A 27,399-nucleotide genomic window follows, 5' to 3' on the forward strand; every position below is an offset into this window, starting at 1 on the left:
CCTCGCGCCCTGCAGCTGCCCGGACGGACGAGGGGGGGGCTTTGTTAAACCATCAGGCTGCTCCCTTAGGAAACCTGCTCTTCCGTAGTGTTTGCTTCTCGTGGTGAAGCACAAGGCAGAGACCGCGGGGGAGACTCCCCCGTTGAGGGATGTCCGCCCAGGGTCTGAAAGTTGCCGAAAAGTCTGCTTGAAGCCCCCAGTGCTCCCGCATCCGCAGGGCTGCATTTTCTGCGCTACAGGTGGCTTTGGGAGATCAACGCGAAGTAAATATGTTTACATTGGCCATTTTTACCTGAAAACATCTCTTCTGACATGAATGATGGCATTAGTATTCTCCCATTTCTAGATAGGAAAAGCTCACTCCGTCTAAAGCCATTTTTTCTTTCTAGCTCCTTTTTTTAATATACCCACGTCCATAAAATCTAATTGGCATATGCGCTTTTGAACTACTTCCTCTATCTGCCAGCTTAATTGTGCTTGGTGAGAATAAATGTGCTTAAGGTGTTTCTGTTTGTAAACGCATGGCTGTCTCCACGTTTTCTATAACCTCACTTTAGAGTCTCCAGTAGCTCAAGTTAAGATTTTTTTAAAGGAGTCTCATGTACATTTCATGTGTTGTCCAACTTGAACGTGCTTAGTTAGCATATAAATTGCACAAAAACCAGAAGTATCGGTGAGTGCTGAGAATCGTAAATACCACTTACCAGGATTCCAGAAATAACCCATAATTACTTAATATCAAAGCGCTCTTTATCCTCCCCACTAGAAATCTCTATAGAGTCAGACCTTGTCAAATAATATCGAATGATAGAGATCCTATAAATAGGCACACCATTTACATTTTAAAAATAAACTTTTGAATAGTTCTCCAATTAGCATTCAATTTATGAAAGGATTTTAGGAGCTTGCAGTCTTTCATAAGATATCTGCTTCCATTGGTAATGGCCAAAGCAATGTCATAGGGTTTGCCATCTTAAAAACACAAAAAAAACCACTATTACCTTGTACTTGAAATTGGTAAATTTGGCTTAAATACATCTGCCACCAGATTTTAGTACATTACTGTGGCAAATGATTCTCATTTCACTAACACTGAGAATACTTATCACCACTCAAAGTACACATGCATTTTACTGTCAGGTGCGAGGACATATTTTTGGATTATCCGGCCAAGGGCAGAATTGGGCCCATCATATTCAGTTGGGGGGTAATCCGCTTTTAAATTGGAGTCTGACTGCTTAGAGCTACCATAAGATCTTCTATTATCAGTAACAAAAAACCTGTTTGACTTCAGTCAGTCCTAAATCTGATTTTATTGCCACTGCCATAATACTAAGTTAAACCTGTAAAGACTCACATTATGTATGCTAGGGCCATCGAGAATTGATTTGCTCCCGTTCAGCTCCCCCAAGTGACAGACAGTGACTGGGAGAGCAGGACGGTCGGAGGTTGCGACACCACTGCAGGCTTTGCTAAAGTGGAGCCCAGCCAATCTGACCCGCTTCCCTGGTGATGTGCGTGCACCTCCGAGGAGCCTGGTTTACCAGAATTCTCAGTGGGGTTTTCCTGAGAGTGCTGTACCTGCCCTCTTTCTTTCTTCCCCCTTCCCCCAATATCTCAATGAAATCTTAAAAGCCATTTTGATGTACTGGCAGGCAGCACTTGGAATTAAAACATAGCTTGACAAACACAGGAAGAAGCTCTGTAACAACACGCTACAGCTCTTTTGCATTTCTCAAGAGGGAAAAGTAGGCCTCATCTTACTAAGTCCTGCTTCCTTCATGCTTTAGAACATGTAACTAAATATAGCCCTCTCCTCCAGAGCATCTTGTCTTCACTGAAATGTAGCAGATTAAGGGTTGTTTTATTTCCTTGTCTTGTACCTGGCACGCAAAAGTGAATTCTCCAGTACCAACACAAAAAAGCAAAAGTGGGCTGATATTAAATAAATTATAATTAAAGCCTGGAGTAGTGCTAAGATGATGCTGGCAATCTGAATGATGGATAAGTGGAAATTTTCTGGTCTGAGCCTTTACAAAAAGCAGGGCCCAAATGAAATACTTCTGTCCCTGGAAAGTCAGTAGCACTGGAAGTGTACAGAATTTATTTCCAGATCTGGCAAGTTGCAAGAATGTGGACCTTAAAATCACATGACGATGATTAACATACTGCCATTCTCCCCAGCCCCTTATTTGCATTTTGGCATGAGTTTTGACAGCTAATTTCTCACAAATAGGAAGCATTAGGGATTAAGGTTTTATTCCATTGCAAAGCTAGAAGCCTCACTTGCCCATTGTGGAACAGCTTATAGTAGACCCATGTAGCTGAAATCAAATAAAGAAAATACAGCTGTCTATATCTGTTGTCTGCTGTAATCCAAAGTAAATTCCCATCTTTAGACAACTAAAGGAGAAAAAAACTTGAAGCCGGGAACTATTTATAACCTCAGCAAATGCATTCAAACATGTTGAGCATCAAGCAGGAGAGAGTTGTGTAACTACACGCTTGTGCTCATCCCCCCCCTCCCCAACCCAAATAGCATTGTTTTATACCAGTGGAAGCCAAACTTTTTTGGCAGGAATGCCACAAATTAGCCCCTCACCCCTCCCAAGTGCCACTCCAATCCCTTTCCCTTGCCTAATCTGCTGCTCAACTTTCCTCTCTCTGACCAAGTTGCTGCTCTGCTTCTTGCCCTGTTTTCCCTGCCTCATCTTCTGTTCCGCTTTCTGCTTCACTGCTCTTTCTGCCACTGCTTTCTGTCCCCTCCCCAGTCTGCCAGATGCCCCACACACAGGCTGCCCATGCCACTTGTGGCACTTATGCCACAGGTTGGCCATCCCTATTCTGTGCCATCTTGTGCTTGGTAGAGTGCATTTTGTTAACACAATTACGGACATAGAAAATGTAAATGTGTGTTGAATTCCAAGCAGTTCAACTTTAAAAGAAAAAGGTTTATAAATTCCTAATTTTCCTAAAACAGGATATGTGACATTGGCACTTAAATATTGTATGGGAAAACTAGTATAAACACACTTCAATACTGAACGTTCATTTGCACAATTGAAATGAGAGCAGAGAATGACATGGCATTAAGACTAAAGGAACTAGGGAAATAGATAATCATAATGAAAAAGTTACAATTTACTTCATCTTTCTTCCCCCAAATGTATTTTGTGGGGAGAGTCTTAATAGGAAGATTTAAAAACAAAAAATGTATATTTGCAGCTTTTATCTATCTGTAAATGGACCTAGCACAAATGCACAGTTCAAGTCAGTGATGAGCAGTCTGGTGTTAGGAGCAGTTTTTATTGCGAACTGTGTAATTGTGCCTGAAATTGCAGATGGTCCCAAACATTTCATTTACAAAATTATCCCATTTAGGAAAGTTACAAGTGCAGTGAAGGGATTTGGTCTTCTTGGACCAAAACATGCTGTTATGCATTTGTATTCCTCGTGTCTTAAGAGCTTGTGATGATCAGACCTCGTTGCTCCCCTGAAGCAGACTGGTTACACCAGTTTGCTTCTCTCTCCTGAAGTATCTATTAGGCTGCTCACATGCTGGGAGTTGATCAACAGCTACTTGCATTCCCAGATCGGGAACCCACCTCCAATAGCATCATTTCACCTTGTTGAAAAATTTCAACAGAAAACAGCAACTGATTTCCTGCACCATCCCTTCCCCCTGCTCGCCAGTGAACATGTTCCTCATTTATTTGACCACTCTTTGCCTCCCTCTATCTGATGTTTCTTATTGGGACCTGTATTAAGCATCTCTGCTCTGATGAATGGCAGGGAGGGGCTGTCAATGCTTTTAAAACTGCTTATCAGAAAAATTCCCTGCATGGCCCAAGAACCGGGGGAGGTGCAGGGAGGAAAAAGTAAGGGACTAGGAAAAGCAATCATTTTACTATTTTGACATAATGGTTCTCCTAAACAAGGTAAGAGGCAAGAATGTTTAACAAACAAATATATTCAGATAGTTTGTGGGAAATGTCTTTTCCCTTAAAACATGCTGGGTATGTTGAGAGTAAAGAAACAGTTTCAACAAATGAACAGAAGAGGTCAGAAATGTCTTTAAAATTTGTTACAGTCTCCTCTATTCTGAAATTCAAAACGTTGCTCTTCAGAAGTGTTTTTCGTATGACAAGAACAAGCAACAAAGTCAACTCCGGCAGAGATGTACAGGCAATATAAGCAAAGGAGAGCAGATCAGTTCTGGTATCTTTCTTTTAATTCCATGGCATAATTTTAGCAAGGAGTTTCTAGGCACCCCTCACACCCCCTTTGCGTGGATGCAGCCTTCTCTGCAGCCTCTTGCCGCAGGCATCGTGAAGAGCCAGTAAACAAACGTGCGTGTCGGAGGGAAAGCCCCTGCTTGGAAGCAGAACATTTTTCTTGTTTTCTTCCCCTGCAGAAGCTGTGCAGCTCTGCTTGTAGATGTACCCAGGGGTGGATTAAGAGCAAACGGGACCTAGATCAACTGTGAAACTGCCAGTTTTTTCCTAGAGAAAAGGGAGTCAGAAAATTTTGCCGACCCTCTTGAGAAAACCTGGAAATGACTCTCGAATGTGGATTAGTCTGCCTATTCAGTCATGGAGTGATCTGCCACTGCCTTAAGCAAAGGAGTGAGGGAGAACTAGGTTTACTCCTTGAAACCAACTAACCTGCTTCAACCACAGAAAACTGGTCTTTGGCTTGCCTGTTTGATATTCGTAGAGAGGAGTCATACTGGAAGCAATGATTCACAACATGACTGTGTCTGAGTATATTCAAATATCCTGTTGGCATTTTACATTCCAGCAGAGATGTGGTGCTGGAAAGGTGCTATGGCTGATGAAGCACACTTCTGTTACAGAGCTCGTGTACAGCAAAATTTTAAAAGTGGTTGACAACCCGATTAGCACATTCTGGACAGGACTTGTTTATGAACCAGCTAAAACCTGCCTTCCCCTAATCCACACTTGCTAAACTACTGCTACTGCATTCCATCATTCATTTGCCTGTCATATAGAGATGCATCTCTTAGAAAAATAACATCCATTGGGTAAATTCTAGCCAGACATCCATGCTGCTTGCCTTCTGCCTTCTTCTCATTCAGCCACCTGAAACATGCTGATGAGGTGGTCACAAAGAATTGGGAGAAATTCAAATCCTGTGTACCGCAAAAGTCTGTATAATCAAAAGAGGAGCTCGTAAGCTGCTGTGTCTTCCTGCTGGCTAGTACAGTTAGGTGCCTGACAAAGCAGCCACAGTTGCAGACTGACGTTCCTTTGCACTACTAACACATATCACTAAATGACAGCAACCAGCAGCAGTGGAACTCGCTGTCCTGGACCTTCCAGATCACTTCTTTTATGAGCTATCCACAGCCTGACCCTGGAAACTTTGTGCACTGGCCACACTTCCTGAAAGGAAGAGAGATGACCTCCCCAAAGCATCTCTTGTCCCTTCCTCACTTTTTATCTTGTCTGTTTAGATTGCCAGAACTAGTCTTTACTGTGTCATTTGTATAGGTCTAGCACCCTAGTTGACCCCAACCCAGACTTTGGATCTCTGTGAACTACTCTGAGACCCCAAACTCAAGTCACAGATAGGCCAGTACTATCACAGCTGAAATTAACATGAGTATATACAACAAATCGATTGGTACACGTACTCTCATTGACTCTTAGTCTGTTATGATTAACAGGAGGTTTCACAATACAACTTAGTAGCTAAAGTTAAGTACAGTAGATGCAAAAAGCATTAATTCCCAAGGGGGACTAGAGTTCGTACCTAACAGGGTTCTTTACCATTCATGACCTGTGTGTTGCCAATTATTGTGTCCATTTGTGTGCCTGGTACTTCTATCAAGGTGAGAGTGAATTAAGATGTACTTGGCATCTTACCCACAGGATCGTGACTATCATGTACATGAGTGTCTAAGTATTTCTTCAAAAAGTAGAAAGAATTTTTTTCCATGCTACTGCATTTACTCAAATATAAGACTAACCCTCCAACAATTAGATTTTATATATGGAAAGTATTAAACTGTGTTACAATTTTCCAGGTATTGAATCCTAAATACAGTATAACCTCATGGTCCACATGCTTGGGACCAAGCACCTGCCAGATATCTGAAAATGCTGAATTTTTTAAATCCAAGTGGGGGTAGCAACAGGTGGTCCTGGAGCAGCCACGGTGGTGCGGGGTGGTTAATGGCAGTGTCAGCCGCTGCATGCAAGCTTTCTCCTCTGCATCCGGGGAGCACTGGGTGGGGAGGGGGTGTGGAGCGGCAGCTGGTCCCAGAGCAGCCACTCCAGTGCCAGATTTCTGAGAATGCCGGATTCATGAGGGTTTTGCTGTGTTTCAGGGTTGTCTTGAATCCCTCCCCTTACCCCCAGTGCTACTGCAGGGAAAGCAGTGACAGGGTGGGGGGCAGTCTAGTGGCTCCCTTACCCTCTGCCCTGCCCACTTCTTCCCCTTGCAGCCTTCCTACCCGCACTCCCACCCCCAGCTCCCACACAGCTTCTGTTCCTCCCCACACTTCCCACAGTCTCTGTCTCTTCCCCGCCACCCCCTTGACTGTTAACCCTGTGCAGGCTGCTCTGTCCAGAAGCACAGCACATGGAAACCCAGCCCTTGCCTGACTATGCAGCAGTGTGAGCACTGCTGATGGGCCGAGCAGAGTAAGGAGTCCGTGTGCTCTGAGCCTGGGAGAGAGCCCGGTCTGAGCTGGAGCACATGGAAATTCCTCCCCTGCCTGGCCAACCAGCCACATGCCTGATAGTAAGAGGGAAGAGGTGGGTGGGGAGGGCAAAAGCTGCAGGGAGGCAGGAGGCTGCTGTGGGTCCGACTTTGGCCCCGACTTAGGTTAAGGGCAAGTGTCACGGCTGCAGCAACCACCTGCTCCCCCTCTGCTTTGTAGGTGAATATAAGACAAGGGGCTTTTTTGTAGTTACTTGTAATTACAACTCTCTTTTTCAGTAAATTAATGGTATTTTATATTTTTCCTGTTTTTAACCAAATTTCTAGAACAGCTGTGAAATCCCAGCAACTAAACCATTTAATTCCCCCAAATAACATACATTTCATTGAATTTCACATATATTTTGAAAACATAACATAGGCCTGCTAACAGGGCACATCTACATGTGATGATGCTATGCTGCCATAACAGCACGCTACAGTGATGTAGCATCTGCAGGGGTTTACATGTGTCCAGCAGCTACTTCACTGTACGTCATGCTCCCCTGTTATAGTGTGCTTTTACGGCAAAGTAACTGCTAAAAATAACCACGCGCAGCGTGCACGGCGCAGTACGGGCCGTTACGGTGCCATGATTTAGTACTCCCAAAGGGAAGTACAGGCAGTCCTTGGACTTACGACAATTGATTCCTGAACACCACGTCTTAAGTCAAAACATAACTCAGAACCAATTTTCTTATAAGAAACAATGTTGTAAATGGGGGATTGGTTCCTGAACCAAAGCCTGATACCCTATTTTCACCAAAAATACCCCAGAATTTTGTACTCGATCGATTATAGATGAGTAATATAGCTACATTAATATATGTATATCGTAAATAGCAATCGTGTTGATTTGGAAGGACTTCTTTGAGGTGATTTTGCTGGACTTTTTGAAGGGTTCTTGACTGGAGTCTTCTCAGGAGTCTGGGCTGCAGGTTTTCCTGGAGTCTTGTCTACTTTCTTAAAGAAAGCATCCAAGGAAGTTTGAACAGATGTCTCCAGGGAGATAAGCAACATAGCAAACTTGTTCACTTGTGTGGTGTTGCATCAGATCAAGTGTTGTAAGTTGAAATGGACATCATAAAGTTGAAACAGGGTGTCAATTTATAGAGGTCGTAAGTGCGAAACATTGTAAGTCGAGGACTGCCTGTACTAAATCACAGCACAGTAACGATGTCACCATAGTGACACGTGTAGACACACCCACTGAGTAGCAGTCATGGCTTGGAGTATAATGTGGTACTTTCAAACCTGAAGAATATTAAAGCTTTTTGTGGACTCTATCAGCGGAATTGTTGTATGCAGATATGGGGAAGGGAAGGTATTTTGTTTCTTGTCTTTTTTTTTAATGAGGCAGAAACTCACAGATTCTCTCTTAAGCTTGATCTCCTCCCCTTGAATGAGGAGTGGAGATGTGAAAGTTAGTGTAGAACATGCAAGGTCCACAATCACAGAACTCAGATCCACAAAGACTGAATTAATCCCTAGTCTTTACCTTTGGCTGGTGCAGTGACTTTGAGGCAGCTGGTTTCCTGCAGCTCCATCTGGGTTTTCCAAAACATGCAGCACAGAGATATAACAGGGCAGGCTGGCCCCTGGGGAAGCAACCGCTTCTGGGTGCCTGTGGTGACGGTGCAGCCAGCCCGCAGCTGACTGGAAGCTTCTTTTGGCTTGTTTCAGGGGGTCCGTGGGCACCCAGGGCTGTTGTCTCAGTTGCTTCATGAATCTTACTGACCAAGTCTGCAGAGCTTCTCACACCTCAGCCTCCTCCAGTACATATCCCACAACGCTTCCTCCCACCAGAAATAACCCCAAACCCTAGGACCTGTGCCAGGCCTTTAGCTAAAAAAAAAATTTAACACAGATTAGGATGGTCATATTCTCCCAAATGCCCTGCCCACATTCAGGTGGTATTTTTAGACACTTTTGTCTCCTCTGAGTGGTACCTCTGTGCTCCTAAACATTACACTGGGATATTTGAGGAGGATTAACTGCCTCAAGCAGCCTGACTTTTCTCTAGATCTCCTGATCCATGTCTCAAGTCTAACAAGATTATGTCAGAAGACAGTGGGCCTTCAGGACATGTTTGTGTACTACATTTTCAGACTGTGTGCAAAGGCAAGAATGTTTTTGACACTCAGGATTCCTTTTTGAAATCTCTGGGGTTATACTTTTGAATCATGCTTAGGTGTTTGCACACCTAACAGTGCTAATATTAGATCGCAACCCACAGCACCCATACAAGGATCTCACAGATCCCCAGCTGAGAATCACTGCTGTTGAGAGTACAGTCACCCCAGCTGCAGATGTGTTTTCATGCAAGACTCTTTATCCCATTATTATTGCCTTGCTACCAGGAGCAAAGGGAACAGCAAAAGGATCTCTTTTCAACATTTAGAAGCAGGGCTGCTTCAGATGGGATCTCCAAAGACTCTTGGATGAGCATTAGAGAGCTAGCCCACGGATAAGCAACAGACAAAAGGAAAAGGGGGAAGAAGACTAAAGAAGTGGAAAATGAGAAAGAAGAAAGGGAGGGGGAGATAAAGTGAATGGGAGGAAGAATATAGCCCTACAGTAAAAGTAGACAAGTATGTAAACCATTTATCTGCTGTAATTGCCTGCTTATCTGCTATTTGTCTGTGCTGTTCTGTAGGAATTGCAGGCTGTTCTGCTGCATTTATACACGCACCACACACACCTCTCAACTATTTTTAGTATCAGCATGCATTTTAGTAAAAGCCAATCAGATTTTTGAAAATCCTCTAGGACATTTGTTTCTGTGGCTGCATCATTTCAAGAATGGAAATCGCTGGATACTGTTACTGAAATATAGCATGGCTTTGTCTCTATTTGAAAAGCTAGTGAGCAGTAACGTTGGAATAAATATTGACACCTACCGAGTTGGGTTTTTTTAATTGGGAGGGAAAAAATACGTTAAAAAGATGACAGCCCTGGTAGGTATCTCTACTAAAAAGAGGTGAATATATTGTCATTTGGAGGTGACTGGCCGTCTAAAATTGTTACCTGCATGAACAATCTCTGTATTTGTATAATTAAAAATGATCCATTCCGTTTAAGATCTCTCCAATTTTGTACTATAGAAAGCAGTACAAAGCTATGAAAGCCGGTGTAATTTGATTTCTTTGAGGCTGCTTCATTGTTACGGAGCAGAGGTCAGACATGCTGCAGCATCTTAAGGAAGATGCAAACCCATGGCATAATGTATTGATACATTATTTACGTGCAATTGTGCAACTGCACTCGATTCAGATATAAAAGCCACCTTAAGCTTCTTGCTCCACTTGCCAATGGAGCAGAATGGAGAAAAATCAAGATAATTTTACAGCAGTGATAAAGCTTCCTTATAGGAAAAACTGGTAACATAATGAACTTTTTCTTTAGATCAACCATGGGAACAAAACATGCATTATGATTAGTTTCTCTATGAATATGTGCACAGATCCTTGACTTTTGTAAGTTTAAAGAGATATTTAAAAAAGACCACAATCTTAAAAAAAAAAAAAATGAATTCATAACAGTAAAAATGCCACTGCATCAACAATTGTAAACATTAAGATACTGATTGTATGTCAATATATGCTCTTGTTTTGGCAATGATTAACTAGTAGAACAGCCTGGCTCCGGAGACTTATAAAGTCACTGGACCCTTTTTTCTCTCTGAGGTCTTCCCAAGCCCAGGGCAAGTTAGTAATAATCAAGGGGTTTTTACCTTCTGTAACAGATAGGATACCATCTGTTGGGAAAATCATATTTGCTATAGATTAGCATTAATGAAAATCTGCAATTATTATACATGTGGGGATTTCAAGGCTCTTGCTGAGTCTGATCTACTGTCTGACAGTTAACCCAGGGAAAGCAGAGATGCCTCTAGGAGTGTTACCCTTGTTTGAAAGATCCATAACTCAGTTTGGAATACAAAGGCCATGCACATTAATGAACCAACTTAAGAAAACAATTGTCTGTGTGGAAAAGCAGGTAACTTTATGGAAGTAATGTCAATGGGCTGGAAATGAAAAGGGATAGTAGAGATGCATATTGTGAAAACAACTGGAAGATTGTAGTGATGCTGTGGGGAGCATAGCATACAGTAAGGTGCTATGAAGACAAACTAGGATGCTTATATAGCTTGCCTGCCAGGATATGCAAGCCCAATCCTGCCCACTTAGAAAGGCTCAAAGGCTGTAACTGGCAGCCTTGCAAAGCACTGCAGGGGGAATAAGAGAAGAGCTCCTGAACCTGTAAGTGCTGACATGGAGAATGCCTGTTGAAATCCCTGCTTTACAACAGTGAACTGTGCCCTGCCAGCCTGAACTATAATCTGGCTTTGGAAAAGAGGCAGGATTCCCTCTCTACCCCAGACACTTTTTAAAAGATGTTTTGTTTTAGCTATAATTCTTGGGATTTGAAATGTGTTTGGGAATATTCCTCCTCAGTCATCCTGATTCTCCAGCCTCTAAGAGGTAACACTGTGTGGAGGACCGGAGCCTTAACCCCAGTCAGGCTTGCAGTGAAAAGTGGTGAAAATAATCATTTTCTCCATGGGTGCTGTTAATGCTCAGGTTGCAGCTCAATGCACAGGAAAAGTTGAAGCCTACAGATGAGCAATTTGAATTGCATCATCCTCAGAATCAGTTATCAGGACTATATAAAAATGTTCATTAGGCAGGTCATATTTAGAAAACGCTGACATTTGCAAGCATCTGCCATACTAGGAAGACAACTCAGTGGCATATATGAGTGCTTTGGAATGGTGCACAGTGGTTGCCAGAATCCTAGCACTTGCACCTGCTCAAAACAGGCTCTCCACTGCTAGATCCTGCGTCATCTTATTCTGTACCATTACACAGATGGTTTAGACAGAAATTGCTGCCCTTGTGGCTGTATCATTGCAGTAAGTCTTCCCAGGGTAGTCCCACAGTGCTCTTACAATCCCTTTGGTGACCAGATTGTGCAGCATACCCTGTAGTTTGAATTTCCTTTTGTGAGCTACTGCAATCTTGTAATTGTAGAAACACAGGACTTTTCTTATATAATGGTGCAATTCAACAATACGAAGGCTTTTCTTGTTTTGAGAAAATAATGATGTCATGCAAGGAAGATGCTATTTAATTTTATGAAATATCTCCAAATTTATAGAGCTTTTCCATTTAAAAAAAAAAAAAAAAAAAAAAAGTCAAGCCCTTTTGCTTGGTAATCGGTCACTGCTGTTATAACCACTTCCTTCAGCATCCTGTGACAGATGTATCCCCAATACACTGGTATTACAGTGGTTGGAGGGAAAAATAAGTGGACATGTTAAACTAAATTATAGTAACTAGGAGAGCAGGCATGTATATGCTCACTATTACAAATTTAAAATCATTCCACTGTAACTGTACAATTCTATAGTAAAACCCAGTGCACAATTGGATGATCTTATTCAAATTCCTAGAGAACTCGCCAATGTGCTACTAAAATTAATGTACTTATTGAACGTCTCAACGGAGAGATGAGGTTTGAAATATGGAGGCTGTATTACCTTCTTGTTAGAGTTAATCTCTAGCTCAAGTACTGAAATACACTGGCAAGGCAGCAAAGGTAAGCAGTCCACCTAGCGGTGGACTGTGTACTTCAGGAAACAATGGAGAACTTCAGTCATCAGGACTTTAATTCCAATAGTGCTTATAAACGTTAAGTTTCTCAAGAACTTAAATCATTTTAGTTTTAATTCTTGAGTATTTTTACTGTTCTGTTTTGGAGCCATGCGAGGAGCTCGCCTTGAATGAGGACTACAAGAAAGGGGGCTCTGGTTTTTGTTGTATTACTGATATTTTCTCTTCTGTTTCTTTCACCAGTGTTGTTAATAACAATGCTCGTTGTGGAAGGGATTGCCGTGGCACAGAAGACGCAAGGTACAATACCACTGGCATGCTGACGTTCTTTTAAAGAAAAGTAACAGTTTTGTCATTTAAAATAAGCTAAGCAGATAAAAAACAGTTCTGCTAAAATATTCTACTTGCACTGGCAGCAGTTCAGTTATTAACATTTACCTTGGACTTTTCCCCCTATTCTTCCCTTATCTTGATCCAAATTAACAAAACTACCAGATTAAAGACAAGAAGTAAATGGCAACATAACAAAGCCTTTTTGCATTCCAGATTGGTTTGTCCCTTCTAGGTGGAACAAACCCCCGTGGAATCCTTTGTTTTCTATATCTGACAGCATGCTTCTCCACATGCTTCCTATGTCTCTGTTACAAAAATTTATGGGCTAATCTCCATTCAGGAGGTGGGGAAGGCAGCAAATGGTTTCAAAAGGGGGGAGAAGTAGTTGACAAAATTTCCTTTAATATTTTCTGCACAAGAACATTGTACACGCTCAGAACCTAGAGCTCAAGGATCTAGTGCATCTTGGAAGAAGCTACTAGAGACACCCAGAAAACTTTTATCATCATGAAACTTCTCTCAAGGGCTAATTCTTCAGTCAGTAAGGTAAACTGCTTGTGTACATTAAGACTGTGAGACCAGGAACGATTTAATAGAAACGAATTTTCCTATGCCCTCCTTCCTTCCAAGCCTGCAAACCCCACAAAGGGATGTCTGTTGTTTGGCATGTCAGAGATGGCACTATTCCCATTCCCTTTCTCCATACGTAGGGAAATGTGTGCCTGGAAGTCCCTTGCTATATGGCATAGCTCCTCTTATCCTGATTCAGACTGGTCCCTCGTTTGTCATCTGAAATAAGCTAATGGCAGGGATAAATTTTTCTAAATGTTGGTACACAATGGGACCTTGATCTTAGTTGAGACCCTGAGCAGTACAATATTCCTACTAATTATTGTTATTTAGCTAATGAATAGTACCATGTTTAGTAATGACTATTGTAAAAAAAAAAAAAAAAAAAATCTAAAACTTCTAGTGCAAGAATTCTCAACCTTTTTTACTCCATGGTCTATCTCCAGCCCCTGTACACCTCCCTTCCCACCACTTACTGACCACATCCCATTCTGCTCATCCTTCCAGAGCACAGCCATTTATTAACCCCTTACATTCCTTTCTCTGTATTCAAACACTTCTTATTTTCTTCCTCAGTGCAGGACCTCTGTAGGCCTGAAACTGCACCTTTTTTAGTATTCCTGGGATTCTTAAGAGTTGGCAGTGCCCAAAGACCCATTCTTTATTCAACTTTCTTCCCACATTTTGCTCTGATCCTTTTCCTTCTTTTATGTACTTAGCCCATTGCTTTTTCAAAATTTTAATCCATTATTTTAGCTAAATTTAGGTTGCAATGAACCTCAAAGATCAACCAATTCACCTAATATGTATGGATGCAGGCTTTGCTGTTCCTAAACCTTCCCAGACAGGTGCCTGTCCAGCCTCTTCCTTGAAAACCTCCAGCTGAAATAGATTCCACAACTTCCCAAGGCAACTTGTTCCATTGTCCTACTGATCTTATGTTTTAACAGTTTTTCTTTGAGACTGGGTCAAATAACAATATGAAATTAACATTACTCTGCCTATCATCTGAATAACATAATAATTATTTTGACTGGTTGTTAATTCCTATATCCCTGACACCATGGTAAGGCACTTGCATCCAGTTCAGAGTCCCTATCTGACTGGGAAACTTGCACGGGCGCAATTAGATTGTAATCTTTAATTCAGGTTCCCTGGATACTACCCACGGGGGCTCCACAGAATTTCGCTGGGTGTTTCGTTTTGATGCTGTTTCAACTAGTTTCAAGCTCAAAACAGCCAAATCCAAACAAAAGGCTTCAAAACAGCCTCAGAACTAAATGAGGGCACTCAAAACATTTCAAAACATTTCGAGGTTCTAAGCTGGGCTTGCTTGCAGCTAAACAGAAACTAAAGAGGGGGAAGAGCAGGGAAAAGGACTGCTCTGATATTGACTGTGCAGCTGGCCAGTGACTGTGATCCTTCGCTGAGGTCCCTTCCCATCCCAGTACTCTCGGGGAGGGATGGAAAAACAGCTGAACCTTAACACACACAGTCACGTCACAAGTTTTGCTGGTCAGAAGCTTGAGGTGCAGTTTTCCAGAAACCCCTGAACCTATCTCCTTGAAACCTGGCAGGCTTGATGGTCTCAGAAGAGGCTACCATCCCTGCAAGTTTCATCAGAATCAGGCAAGGAATGAAAAAGCTATAGGCAGTTTTGTGCTTCCCCATTATAGTCTATGGATGAAACGTCGAAACAGCAAAACAATTTCAATGAAACAAAATGGAACAGTGCTTTCAAAACTAAACGAAACTCTAACTGAAACACTGTCCTGTTGAAATGGTGAAATGCAAGTCAAAATGAAACGGTGCTATTTCTCACAGCCCTACTACCTACCCTAAACTGTCACTCTGAAGACCTGATACTCCAAAACAGTGGTCTTTTCAGGATGTATCACACCAAGAACAGTGTCTGAAAAGGAAGCAATGGATGCTTGTTTGCAAAGTCACTTTTTTGTACTGGGGTCAGAATATTGGTGTTTTGTTTTATTTTAAGGTGGACAAAATATTGGAGTAAATCACATTCCGCCCACCCAATGTGATAACTGGGTTAGGACAAGTAATGGAGGACATTTTGCTTCCCCAAATTATCCTGACATATATCCACCAAACCAGGAGTGTATCTACATTTTAGAAGGTATTTCACTCTTTCTCTTTCATTGTGTTGATTTCTTGGTGTTGAACGTGATTAAAGTTGAACTGCTAAAAATATATATGTTTTGTTACAGTCAGTAAAGTCCCTTGTGACTGTACTAGTCTTACTTCAATTCACTTTAGGTTGGGCAAGGAAAACACTCAAACTTCTGGATGCAGCACCCACAATTTTATATCTAAACAAGCTGTATGAGATAAAAAAACTCCTAGAACAAGGAACATTAAACCACTGAACAGTAGTTGCATAAAGCCAGTTCATGAAAGTGAGTGCCAAGGCCAAACCTGTATATTGACACATACCTACACTAGGCCTTAGGGCCTGATCCAGTCCATGGGAGTCTGATTCTTGTGGACTTTGGATCAAACTTCTTAGAATATTTGAATGTAAAATGTATACACGCATGATAGGTGTGTATTGAATCTTTGAAAGAGCTTAAACAGTACACACAAGGCTTTTGAGAGGCATATTCAGCTGCATGCATATGAAGAAATTTGGATTCCATTAAAAAAAAAAAATTAGACTTTATCTAGAAAACATGAAATGACTCGGGGCCAGTCCCAGTCTCCTTCCCCCTGCCTCTTTTGTCTTCTCCCTCCTTAACTCTCTTCTCCTCTGCTTTTGGACTTCTCCTCCCTGACTTGTCTGTGGTATCCCCAAGCAGTTTAAGGTATTGATTTGATTTTTACAGTTTAATAGGCAGTACTTATAATGTTATTGAAAATTCAGAGATTCCTGGATAAAGGCTCTTACTTCCCTGCTTAGTCATACCAAATGCCAAACTTGGGGTCAGGAAAGAATTTTTCCCCCAGTTTAGATTGGCAGGAGCTGTGGGAGAGATGGGGAGCGGGGGTTGTTTTCCTCTGTAGCAACTTCTGAGTATCTTCTAACAAACTACTTCCCCATCCTTTCAGTAGCAGGTCATTGTCAGTGCCCCTGTCTCTCCTGCTTTTCTACCTGGCATATTATAGGTTGCTCTTAAGTGTTTTGGGTATTGTGTCTTGTAGCTCATTGTGTGGGTTTGAAATGGTGACTATGGGGATTTCTTGGGTTGATGATTGCCTGCTGACAGAGGGAACAGGACTTGGAGGTCCAAGACCCCACTTCCAGGCTTATGCTCCTAGAATAAAAATGTTTTTTCCATGCAATGCTATGCTCTGTCTGGGATTGACAAACTGTACCCTTCTGGAGAGCTCAAGCCACCTGTGCTTACCTCTGCTGCAAAGATGTGCTCCAGGGTTAAGCACAGATGCAAGAAATCAGAAGGGAGGGCTATGGAGGAAACGGTCATTTCAGTACAGATCCATGCCACCTCATACTGGCTTGGACCTTCCCAGGCTTGAAGCAACCTTTTCATGGCCCAGATCTGGCTGTAGGTTGCCACCCCCTGCTCTATGATGCACAGTAATTTTAACTATAATTTTCATGTTTTGGTCTTTTGAATTGTGAATATTTAATGAAAAGTAGAAAAAAGTAGAAAATAATAAAGCCATAATTTAAAAACCTGATTAAACAATGACTTCCATATGGTTGTGTCACTCTGATTTATAGAGCATGTCTAAGTTACTGCAGCAGGCTTAAAATACATTATTTTAAGAAGTGCAAAGTGCCTCTGGCTTTTACCTTGCTACTTCGGGGGTTTGTCTCTTCATTATTTCACTTCCCACTATCTGCGTTATAGATCTTCAATTAATGTTGTGCTGACATTTTTGTGTTGTAGCTGCTCCACGCCAAAGAATTGAGTTGACCTTTGATGAACCTTATTATATAGAACCCTCGTTTGAATGTCGATTTGATCACCTGGAGGTTCGAGATGGACCTTTTGGTTTCTCCCCCCTCATCGATCGATATTGTGGTCTGAAAAGTCCTGCACTAATTAGATCAACAGGGAGGTTTATGTGGATCAAGTTTACTTCAGATGAGGAACTAGAAGGAAAGGGATTTCAAGCAAAATACTCCTTTATTCCAGGTGAAAACCTAAGTATCGTCTTACTTGGTCTAACTGAAGTTCTGACAGAAATAATGACAAATTATAGTGCAACCTACAGTATCTAAGTTTAGTATGATCACTTTGCAATCAATTAGGATGCAGCCCTGCAAGAAGCTGAAAAACCTGTGAGACAGAAGGCAAGGCAGATATGCACCTTAGACTAACTGAGAAGCAGAGATGCATAATCTTCTTTGAGCAAGAGCTCACCTCTTCAGATGCATCTCTGATCATCCTCTCAAATTCAAGCCTTCTGCCTCACTTAAAACTAAATACCTTCAACTGCTGTTAGAACACAATGCCATCTTCTCCCATTGTTACTGTAGATCTGGCTAATGAGTTCAGTCTAGAGCTATATTTTACTGTTAGTGAAGATATATGAACAAGATCTGCCAATATGGAGGTAAAAAAATAACTCAGCCCTGTTTTAACAATATAGTTTCCTTTTTTTGTTACCATTCAGGCAACTAAATAGTAGGGCTGTTGTACAGAGCTTCGGTAGCCAATTCGATTCAGAGGAGATTTGGCCCAATTCAGCAGCTGAATCTCCAAATCCAAATCGAATTGGGAGACCAGTTAAAAGCTCTGAATCAAACTGGAAGCATATGAATTGATTTGGAAAAGATTCGGCCGGAATCAAATCAAGACAGTGATTCAAATCACCAAATCAAATCACTGTCCCTCTGAATCGGCCAAATCCAAAGCAAGTACTTTTCACTTCACACAGGCCTACTAAATAGTTGATGAAATACAGGTCCTTAAGTTTTTGGTAAAGAAGGGTCGGTGGATCTGTCTCATATCAAAGGTTTAGGGACTTCTCCCATGGTTGTTATAGAAACAGTGCAGCTCCAATAGTGCTGATAAGTTAATGTAGATTAGCCAGTTTTTTTTTCTCAAAAGCCTGTCATCTGGATCTGCATGATGTGATTGCAAAAACCTAAGTAAGCCTAATCAAGTACTCCAACCTAGAGGTAGCCAGTATCTGATTCTAAATGTATCAAGTAGGAAATAGTCTCAGACCTTCAAAGCTGGAGGAAATGGCTTAATGGTCTCAGCATTGGCCGGGGGGAGGGGGGGAGGTGTTTGTCATTAGGCTCCCCTGAACTACATTTTAAATGCTCCCCTGAATTACATTTTTAAAAGTGTTGACTCGGCCTTTGTCCTGCTGAGACCAACTGAGTCTTGTGCAGTTTACAAGATAGGAATGAAGGGAGGGAAAGCCTTTTGGCTGCAAGCTTTAAAGGAAAAAGAAAAAGCAACCCACCTGCATATATTCCTCAAGCTCTTTGTAAAGGACAGAATTTGACCCTGTGTCCTTGTGCAGCATGTTCAGTACCAGATGCCTACATTTCATAGATACTATACATATGTATCAGCACTTTAGGATCATGGGGCAAAAGGCAATAGTCAACTATAATTACTACTACTAATACTACAACTATAATTGCTATCACAAATGTATACAAGGGTGTAACTGCTTTATGTCCCTCTTTTCTAGATATACTCTCTAGCTCCAGAAGTGTATGGAAATACTACACATTTATTGTATATCACCACACAGTGCTAACAGAGCCATGTTTGCACCTTGCTAGTGAGTTAGTCCCACAAGCTGTTCTGATTAGCACAGATCACTGACCTTCTGAGAATAATATGAAATGCGCTAAAATGTTACCCTAGGGTACTTTATCTAGAAGTATTTTGCTAAGCCTGTCTCCAAAGTAGTTTAATTAATGCTTAGTTCTTGCAAGACTGGAGTTTGTATGGGAGATGATTTAATATCTATATTTTTTTTCAAGGTGGACTTGAGCAGCTGTGAAAGAGCAGCTATAGATATGAATGAAAGCAAAATATTTGCATAAGGTGTGTTTAAAATACTTTTGCAGGACTAGTAAAAATGAGAAAAACATGAGAAACTCTTATAACCCTAAACTATTAAACCTCAAGGAAAAGGAGAGCCAGAAAGAGGCTGAAATCTATCTTCCAGAAATTGCCATGCAGCAACCATAGAGTTGACAAAATAAAGCTAAAATAAGGAGAATTAAGGATGGAATGTTCTGAACCATACTGAGTATTTAAGTCAGCTTGGTTTTTTTGGTGTCACAGCAAATCCCTTCTATAGAAAAATATTTAAAGAGCCCACAGAAAAAGCCAAACTCTGGTGTTTGTGGTCAGTAAGATCAGGCGTTGGTACAAAATGGGCATGTAGCCTTAGATTGTACAGATTGGAATGTCTGTCTGAGCAGCATTTATTTATGTATTTGGTGAAGCTGCTAGCATAGCAGCATAGTGACCTGCAAAAATGTGGCATTTTGCCTGGAAAAGACATGGACATGTACCTTACAAAGTTCACCTGTTAGGCTCTGATCTGCCTTTGAAATTATAGGTGTTGGACCCAGGCTCATTTTGGGCCAAACTGTGGTTCCACTGAAGTCCACAACCAGCACGGAGGTGTTTCTATCCCTCGCTCATTAGCAGGACCACGTTCAGACATGCATACGCATGATAAGTTTAGAGACAATTAGGGCTTCATTCTGTTCTTACAGGCATATCTGTGGCCAACCTTAGTGGGAGGCGCATGCGTATCAAAGGCAATATCTGGTCCTTGGTGCTTTCTTGGCTTTTGTGATCTATTCCTGAGTGCTTTAGCTATTTCAAATTCCTGTTGCATTGTTAAATCAGAACAGTCAGGAATGTTTTCCTGCAATGGGTCAAAATGACAGGCCTGTGTTAGGACCTAGTTTCTGCTTTTCCCTGCCACATAGCCACAGTGTGGCATGATGCAGGTGAAGCTCCCCATCTCCAAAGCCCTCCAGCTCTGCAGGCCAGATATGAAGGCTCCATAAGGCATTGGTTGCCACACCCTGGGATCCCATTGCACTTGTAAGCTTCTTCCAATTTAAATTGTATAAAGTTAGCCATCCAGCCTTTGATCTTGAAATCTACATACATAGACAATGCCTTTCCAAAGCCCTGCAAGTTTTAGTGCAAAACAACACAGGTGCACAAATTCACCAGTGATTTTAGACCAGATTGCAAAATAACATGGGGATAAAAAACTGAAAACGTTGTGTCTAGATTATAACTTTGAAATGACTCAAACTGTACAAGCACCAGGGATTTATTTTTTTATTTTTTTTTCCCCCCCCATTACAGATCCGGACTTCACTTACCTAGGAGGTATTTTAAATCCCATTCCAGGTGTAGTATTAAAGTTCCAATTTCTTTGTACATGAAATTCTGAATTGGTCTTGCATTGCATTTGACAGCAAGTTGTATATTCTCTATAGACTGCCAATTCGAGCTCTCAGGAGCTGATGGAATAGTACGTTCCAGTCAAGTAGAACAAGAAGAAAAAACAAAACCTGGCCAAGCAGTTGACTGCATATGGACAATTAAGGCCACTCCGAATGCTAAGGTAGGTCCATTTGTATCATTCAGCATATAATGGGCTTCCAGCTCATTAGTAATAGGAAATGGTCATTAGCAATGATTTACATAATGCCTCTTTTCATTGAAATAAATTAGCTATTGGTAGCTGAGGAAATCAAGATAGATGCTTATTTCTGAAATTAAATTTAACTGCAGATCCAGAGCAACACAGCTACCTTTCTGTGACCTGAAAATTGGTATGTCTAGTCACTTGAAAACTTTATGGGCCAAATATTTAAAGGGAATTCAGCTTGGTCTCAGATTTCATAGGCAAAACACAGGAAACATTACCAGCTTTAGAATGTTTATTATCTGATTTATGGGCAACGTCTGATTGTTAGCTGGCTAAATATTGACATCTACCTCTTTATAAAACAACACTGAGTTCAGTTCTACTTGCCTTGAAAACAACTGGAGTTTTCCTATTGGATTCAGAGAAAGGAGCATCAGGCCCTGTTAATCAGCCATCAATACAATAGCATATTCTGCTGTCTGAACTGGGTCCTATTCATAGCATACAGTTTGTATACTCACTTATTAGATTACTGCTTATGCTGATGTAAGTGACATATATATCTACTGCATACTCTAGTGGTGTTGCCTGCCATCTGTGTCTGTGGATCCCACTCTCTGTCTGCCCACTAGTTATGTGAAACCAGATTATTTTGAATAGTGGCATACACTGGGGCCACCTGCTGTCCCATGCTCCCAGGTGAGGCACCCAGTGACTTCCCTCAAACCACTCAAGACAGCGAAATGGATTCCTGGAAGACCTCCTGCTCACTGCAAAGACTCTTATAAAAATGGACTGGTTCCCAGTAAGAACGGGCACAGCTGCATTTTTAGTGAAGAGTTTTGTGCAGGTTCTCTTTTGCTAGAACTTGCAAATCAAGAGACGCTTGGTTCAAGCCACATCTCCCGAACAAGCTGCTTTGAATACAGATGTGACTGTCACTACCAGATAGTGCCTGGAAAATTAGTTGATGAGGGAGTGCTGCCAGGCATACATCAAACCTTGAAATCAGGTGATGAAAGAAGGCAAAGAGAATGGTGACTAAGCCAGAACCAGCTACTTAAAACTGACCACCTCATCAATAAAGTCACTGGCATAGGCAGCACTGACATCAGTAACCTTGGCACCAACTATGGCATGTGCATTAGTCATGCCAGCAAAGTACCCACACACAGAGGGAATGAAGAGTCACAAGCAAGATGGGGACCAAACTTGGTACAAATGGCTTCAAAGCTGAAAAGCCCATAAAGACATGAAATATAATTCTTCCAAGGACAGAGATTCTAATTTCTTAATCAGACCTGTGGCAACTTGGGTGCTGAGTCTCTCAGTCTCCATCTCTGAGCCCAGCAGTTGCTAAGATATATAAAAAATATTTCTGAGCCCAGCAGTTGCTGAAATATATACAAAAGAAAGCTACCTCATCTTCAGAGAAGTTCCCAGAGCGAAAGAAGCAATCAAGGCTGGAAGTAGCGTTGGGGTCTTATCACCACACAGCATTTCCTCTGAAAGAGGAAATCACTGATGTATCCTCCGTGTCTGTCTGTCTTCTCTACTCTCAAGAAGAACCCCAAGGGGGGTTATGTGAAGCCCTGTTTAGAGTCCTACCCAACAGAGGGGACACAGCCTAGCCAACCGTAACCATATTAGTGATTGTTTGATATACTGCCTTGGCCACGCTGGCTCTACTGGGGCCATCAAACCTCCACTTGCCAGACTTCAAATAAGTATTTTAATATACTTTATAACATGGCTGGAAGAAACATCTATACTCAAGTCACTCTTGACATGAGCTTATCTTTCTAAATTATTGAGAGTTTTTACATATATGGAACTTCATTTGAAAATGCAAGTTATGAAAATAAAACTAGTTAGGCCTGCTATGGTACAGGCTCATGTATGGTGTCTTTTTGTGAATTTTTTTTAAGCCTGATATTTTAAATTTTATCTGTTTGATTTTGCAGCAAAATAGCCATAGGATTTTTTTTTAACAAAATATCTTTAGCATCATTGAAATTTTAACAGCAGCCTTGAAAGATTCTGAATCTTGCTGGAATATGCTAAATCAGTATACTCAGAGGAAGAAGTCCATAATACTATCTTCTCTTCCACCTCCCTGGGCAGCTAAAGTCTTGCAAATTCAATTTGCCTGGCACAGAGGCTTGATGCAGCTTTCTCAAACCATTTTTGCAAAACTGCCCTTGATTTGCACACAGAGCACAGATCCAACTGCTCAGTTAAGAGTACTGAAGTTTTAGCTTCCACTGTCATTCCACAGCAGGAATAAAATGTCAATTAACGAACAGTTGCCAGAGAATTGCACATTTGAGGCCAAATGCTAGCACCTGCAGCTCCCACTAATTTCAGTGGGAAGTCAAAGGAAGTTACAGGTTCTTAGCTCTCTTAGAAATTGTGCTCTGGATTAGGACAATGGGACCTGAAAACAAACATACATTCACCAAGATATTTCTCTAGAATTTGCAATACTGAGCAGTGAGCAGAGTTCAGCAAATTACAATCAAAAAGCTTCTGATAGAAGTAATGCTTAAAGATAAGGCAGGAAAAAGAATATGGGACAAACTATACTTTTCCATAGCACTTAAAGGATGAAAAGAAGTATGGTACCAGCAACCTGTGCAAAACATTAGCTCAATACTGTAAGAGGATGCAGCTGCTCGGGGGGCAGTGTACCAGAATGGTAATCTTGACCTGTAATTTACACCAGGCATCCCCTCTTCCCTGCCTTCAATGGGCCAATTTGTGTAGAAGGCTTCCTCCTTTCTGAATGTCTGAGTGAAGACTGCATCCTGGCCACATGTACTTTGACTCTGATGACACGATTTAGTAGATATATATAATTGCTTGATTGTTTGCATTGTTTCTTTTCTGTTATCATTGTGTATTAATAAGTGTGCCTATTATTGAAAAGATGGTGGTTGGTCTGAGGGTGGGTCCCCCACCCAGACCAAGATGTCTGGGTCCTAAACCCAGAGCCAGCAAGGGGGATGCAGATGGTATGGTACATCATCATCACACATTTTTCTCCAGATAAAAAGGAACTAGAAGCTTTACTAATATGCCAGAAGCATATTAGTATATATGTATTATATTATTCAGTTTAAGATCAAAGCAAAAACGAACTATTGAAATGTGCATTCATTTGCTATTTCATATGTTATGTATAAGATGCATTAAACTAAGCTAAAATTAAATCAAAAGAAGTTGTTTCTTTAGTCCTGTTGTCATTAGAACTAAATATATCTCTCTTAGATTGATAAAACATCTTGACAATGCATGCAATGCTTCATGGAAAATTATTTCCACACCTGAATTGATTTTCACCTGAAATAATGTTTTTAGCTAGAATTAAGAGAGCCTGTAGGGCTGTGAAATAGGAGCCTACATTAAGAAGAGCAGCTAACAGAAAGGATAGCTTGATTAGTGTAATATCAAGACCATTAAAAGAAGAGAGGGTCATTAACACCAATTGAATGAAGAGTTTAGAAAGAATCAGGTAAAATATAATGAGCCTTGAAGTCAATTGACTCCTTCATTCCTGCATAAACAGAAATCCTGGTGCCACTGTCAGGCAGTTTTAAACTTTGAGTAGACCAGAAATCAAAGGTGGGGTGCAACTGCACCCCTTTGGGGTTGCAGGAACAGCCAACCATGTACTGCATTTTTTTATAAGCCTTGTTTGCTCCTTTTTCTGAGTGGATATTTCAAAGGGAAGCTGAAAAGTCCTTGATAATCATTTGGACCAAATATGAGGAAAGAAAGGAGGAGGTCTCTCTGTCTCATCAATGGGGGTTTTACCATACTCAAGAAGAATCTCTAGCATTTCTTTTTACTCTGTCAAATACTGAAATAAATAATGATCAACTGCTCTCAATACCAATGCATTCAAGGCCCACCTGGACGTGATCTGCTTGTCACAAACTGAAGACGCAAGGAACTGATTTCTTTTCCATGTCATAATAATGGAGAAATTAGTAGGTAATCCTCCAAGTTGAAAGGTGTTTTCAGAAGCATGAGTGTCTTAGGAACACCAGTTTCATGGGTACCTTTGAAATCCCATCACTAAAATTAGTCACTGACATCACATGTGGAAATGAAAAAGACGTGGAAATTTGATCTTTTGTACTTAGTCATGTCAAACGCATTTAATAGAAACACTAGAAGTGCTGTAATCTAATAACCTGTCTCTTACAGTAGCCAGTGCCAGACAACAGAGAAAAAAAGGCAAGCATTTTACAACAGGAGGTTCTAGAATAGCCTATCCACATATAACACTAGTAGGGAGGGAAAGATTGCAGCAAGACTTGGGTAGGTTACAGGGGTGGGCTAGCAAAAACAGGATGCGCTTCAACACTGACAAGTACAGGTTGCTGCACTTGGGCAGTAGAAACCAGCAGCACACTTATAGGACGGGAAACTCCCTTCTTGAGAGCATGGAGGCAGAAAGGGATCTTGGAGTCATTATTGACTCCAAGATGAACATGGGCCGGCAATGCAAGGTCACAGTTGGAAGGGCTAACAGCACCTTGTCGTGCATCTACAAGTGCATCTCTAGCAGGGACAAGGAGGTGATCCTCCCTCTCTGCCACACTGGTCAGGCCACAGCTGGAGTACTGTGTCCAGTTCTGTGCACCCCACTTCAGGAGGGATGTGGACAACATTGAGAGGGTCCAGAGGAGGGCCACCCGCATGATCCGGGGACTACAGGGCAGACCCTACAGTGAGAGACTGCGGGACCTGAACCTGTTCAGCCTTCACAAGAGAAGGCTGAGGGGGGACCTGGTCACCGTCTGTAAACTCACTAGGGGGGACCAGAAGGGTTTGGGAGAGACCTTGTTTCCCCTAGCGCCCCCTGGCATAACAAGGAATAATGGCCACAAGTTGTTGGAGAGTAGGTTTAGATTAGACATCTGTAAGAACTACTTCACAGTTAGGGTGGCTAGGATCTGGAACCAACTTCCAAGGGAAGTGGTGCTGGCTCCTACCCTGGGGGTCTTTAAGAGGAGGCTTGATGCCTCCCTAGCTGGGATCATTTGAGCCCAGTTTTTTTTCTCCTGCCCTGGCAGGGGGTCGGATTTGAAGATCTATAAGGTCCCTTCCGACCCTACTCCTGTGATTCTGTGACAATTCTTCCTAACCCAGCTCTCATCACTGGGTTGGCTCATGCCCAGAAATCTCCTTGTTTCCTTTAATCCTTGGAAGTCCAACAAACCTAGATTTTCTCCCAAGATTTCTGCCTCGGAGCAATAACTTACATTTTTGGTATTTCTTCAGGTTTTACCTTTGTCATCCTAATTTTCTTGCTACATGTGGGACTTCTTTCTCTTGTCTTTGCTTTGGTTAGGTTTTCAGTTTCTGAAGGATACCCACTTGTACATCTCTTTAAATCTCACCACTTATCACATACTTATTTCTTGCCTTTCTGCTTTTGTTCCTTGTTCAGGTTGCTGGCATCCTCTAATTCTGTGGTTCATTAAGCAGCCTCCATGCTGAGTCTAAAGGTGTTAATTCCCTTGTTTTTTACTTTAAGACCTTTCTGAATAGATTCCTTTGATCATTTTTAAATATTCTTCTTCATAAGGTTTAGAAATTTGTACACGAAAGCTCTTCCCCCAACTTCTAAAAATAAGTTTGTGATTGCACATATCTATACCACTCCTCCATTCTTGGGTTTTACTGATGTTGTTGTTGTTGTTGTTGTTGTTGTTTTAAATTGATAAATTCCCTGATTTTATTTTTTATTTTTCACATCATTTGGTTTTTACTGATTTACACCCCTTTTTCAATTCAAATCCCTGTTAACTGGCATAAGTGGGGAATGGCCCATTCCTGACTCATGCCAGTTAACAGAGATTTGAACGGAAAAACTGGTGGTGCCGGTAAGCTAAAAGTGCCACTGTGCTGGTTAGCTGAGGCACAGGTGTCTGGCTGGACACGGGGTGATGGTGGTGGCGGCTGCATGCGGAGTTGGGGGCTGGGGGTGGCAGTGGCTATGCAGGGGCCAGAAGAGGGTGGCTGAAGCTCCTGGCTCAGACCCCAGGCGGAGCGGGTCAGGATGGGCCATGGGAATCGCTCCTGGGGCAGGCGGGTCTGAGCTGCACTCTGGTGACTCTAGCTTCGGCCCTGTCCTGGGCCCTGGGAGCTGCACGCCCCACCAATGGGGCACTTAGGAGACCACAGCCCCATTCCCTGCAGGCTGGGGCCAGTGGTGGCGCTGGGCTCTTCCCGGCACGCAGGGCAGGTGGCAGCTTGCTCTTGTCCCATGCACAGATCCAGGGGCACACACACTGTGGGAAGAACCTGGCATAGCCCCCCCAGCCTGCACCCCTCCCAGGGGGCACATACCCCCACATCTGTGTGTGGGACGAGAGCAGGCTGCCCCCTGCCCCAAGAACTGGAAAGAGCTCAGTGCTGCCACTGGCTCCAGCCTGCAATGGCAGCAAGCTGCAGCAAGAGCAGGCTGCTGAGCGCCTGGAAGAGCCCAGTGTCATCGCTGGCCCCAGCCTACAGTGGCAGCCTGCACGCATCCTGTGCGCAGATCCAGGAGCGTGCGCCC

At 42.1% G+C, this 27,399-nt stretch overlaps 1 protein-coding gene across 6 annotated transcripts in view; it reads left to right on the plus strand.

The window, feature by feature from the left end:
- The first annotated feature begins 105 nt into the window (after positions 1 to 105).
- Positions 106 to 27,399, plus strand: part of NETO2 (neuropilin and tolloid like 2) — a 49,015-nt gene continuing 21,721 nt past the window's right edge. For 2 of the 6 annotated variants that reach the window (XM_019535777.1, XM_019535780.1), the window contains exons 1-5: positions 12,427 to 12,641; positions 15,241 to 15,381; positions 17,117 to 17,365; positions 20,537 to 20,581; positions 20,671 to 20,798. In XM_019535777.1, the coding sequence (XP_019391322.1) occupies positions 12,512 to 12,641; positions 15,241 to 15,381; positions 17,117 to 17,365; positions 20,537 to 20,581; positions 20,671 to 20,798 (693 nt within the window). In that variant the 5' untranslated portion in view covers positions 12,427 to 12,511. Of the gene's footprint in view, positions 264 to 4,414; positions 5,647 to 12,426; positions 12,642 to 15,240; positions 15,382 to 17,116; positions 17,366 to 20,536; positions 20,582 to 20,670; positions 20,799 to 27,399 lie in introns of those variants that run through there. The other 4 variants (XM_019535782.1, XM_019535779.1, XM_019535778.1 and 1 more) reach the window with 4 other exon arrangements.

This window comes from Crocodylus porosus, unplaced genomic scaffold (assembly GCF_001723895.1).
Source record: "Crocodylus porosus isolate Cpor-Errol unplaced genomic scaffold, CroPor_comp1, whole genome shotgun sequence".
Taxonomy (NCBI): domain Eukaryota; kingdom Metazoa; phylum Chordata; order Crocodylia; family Crocodylidae; genus Crocodylus; species Crocodylus porosus.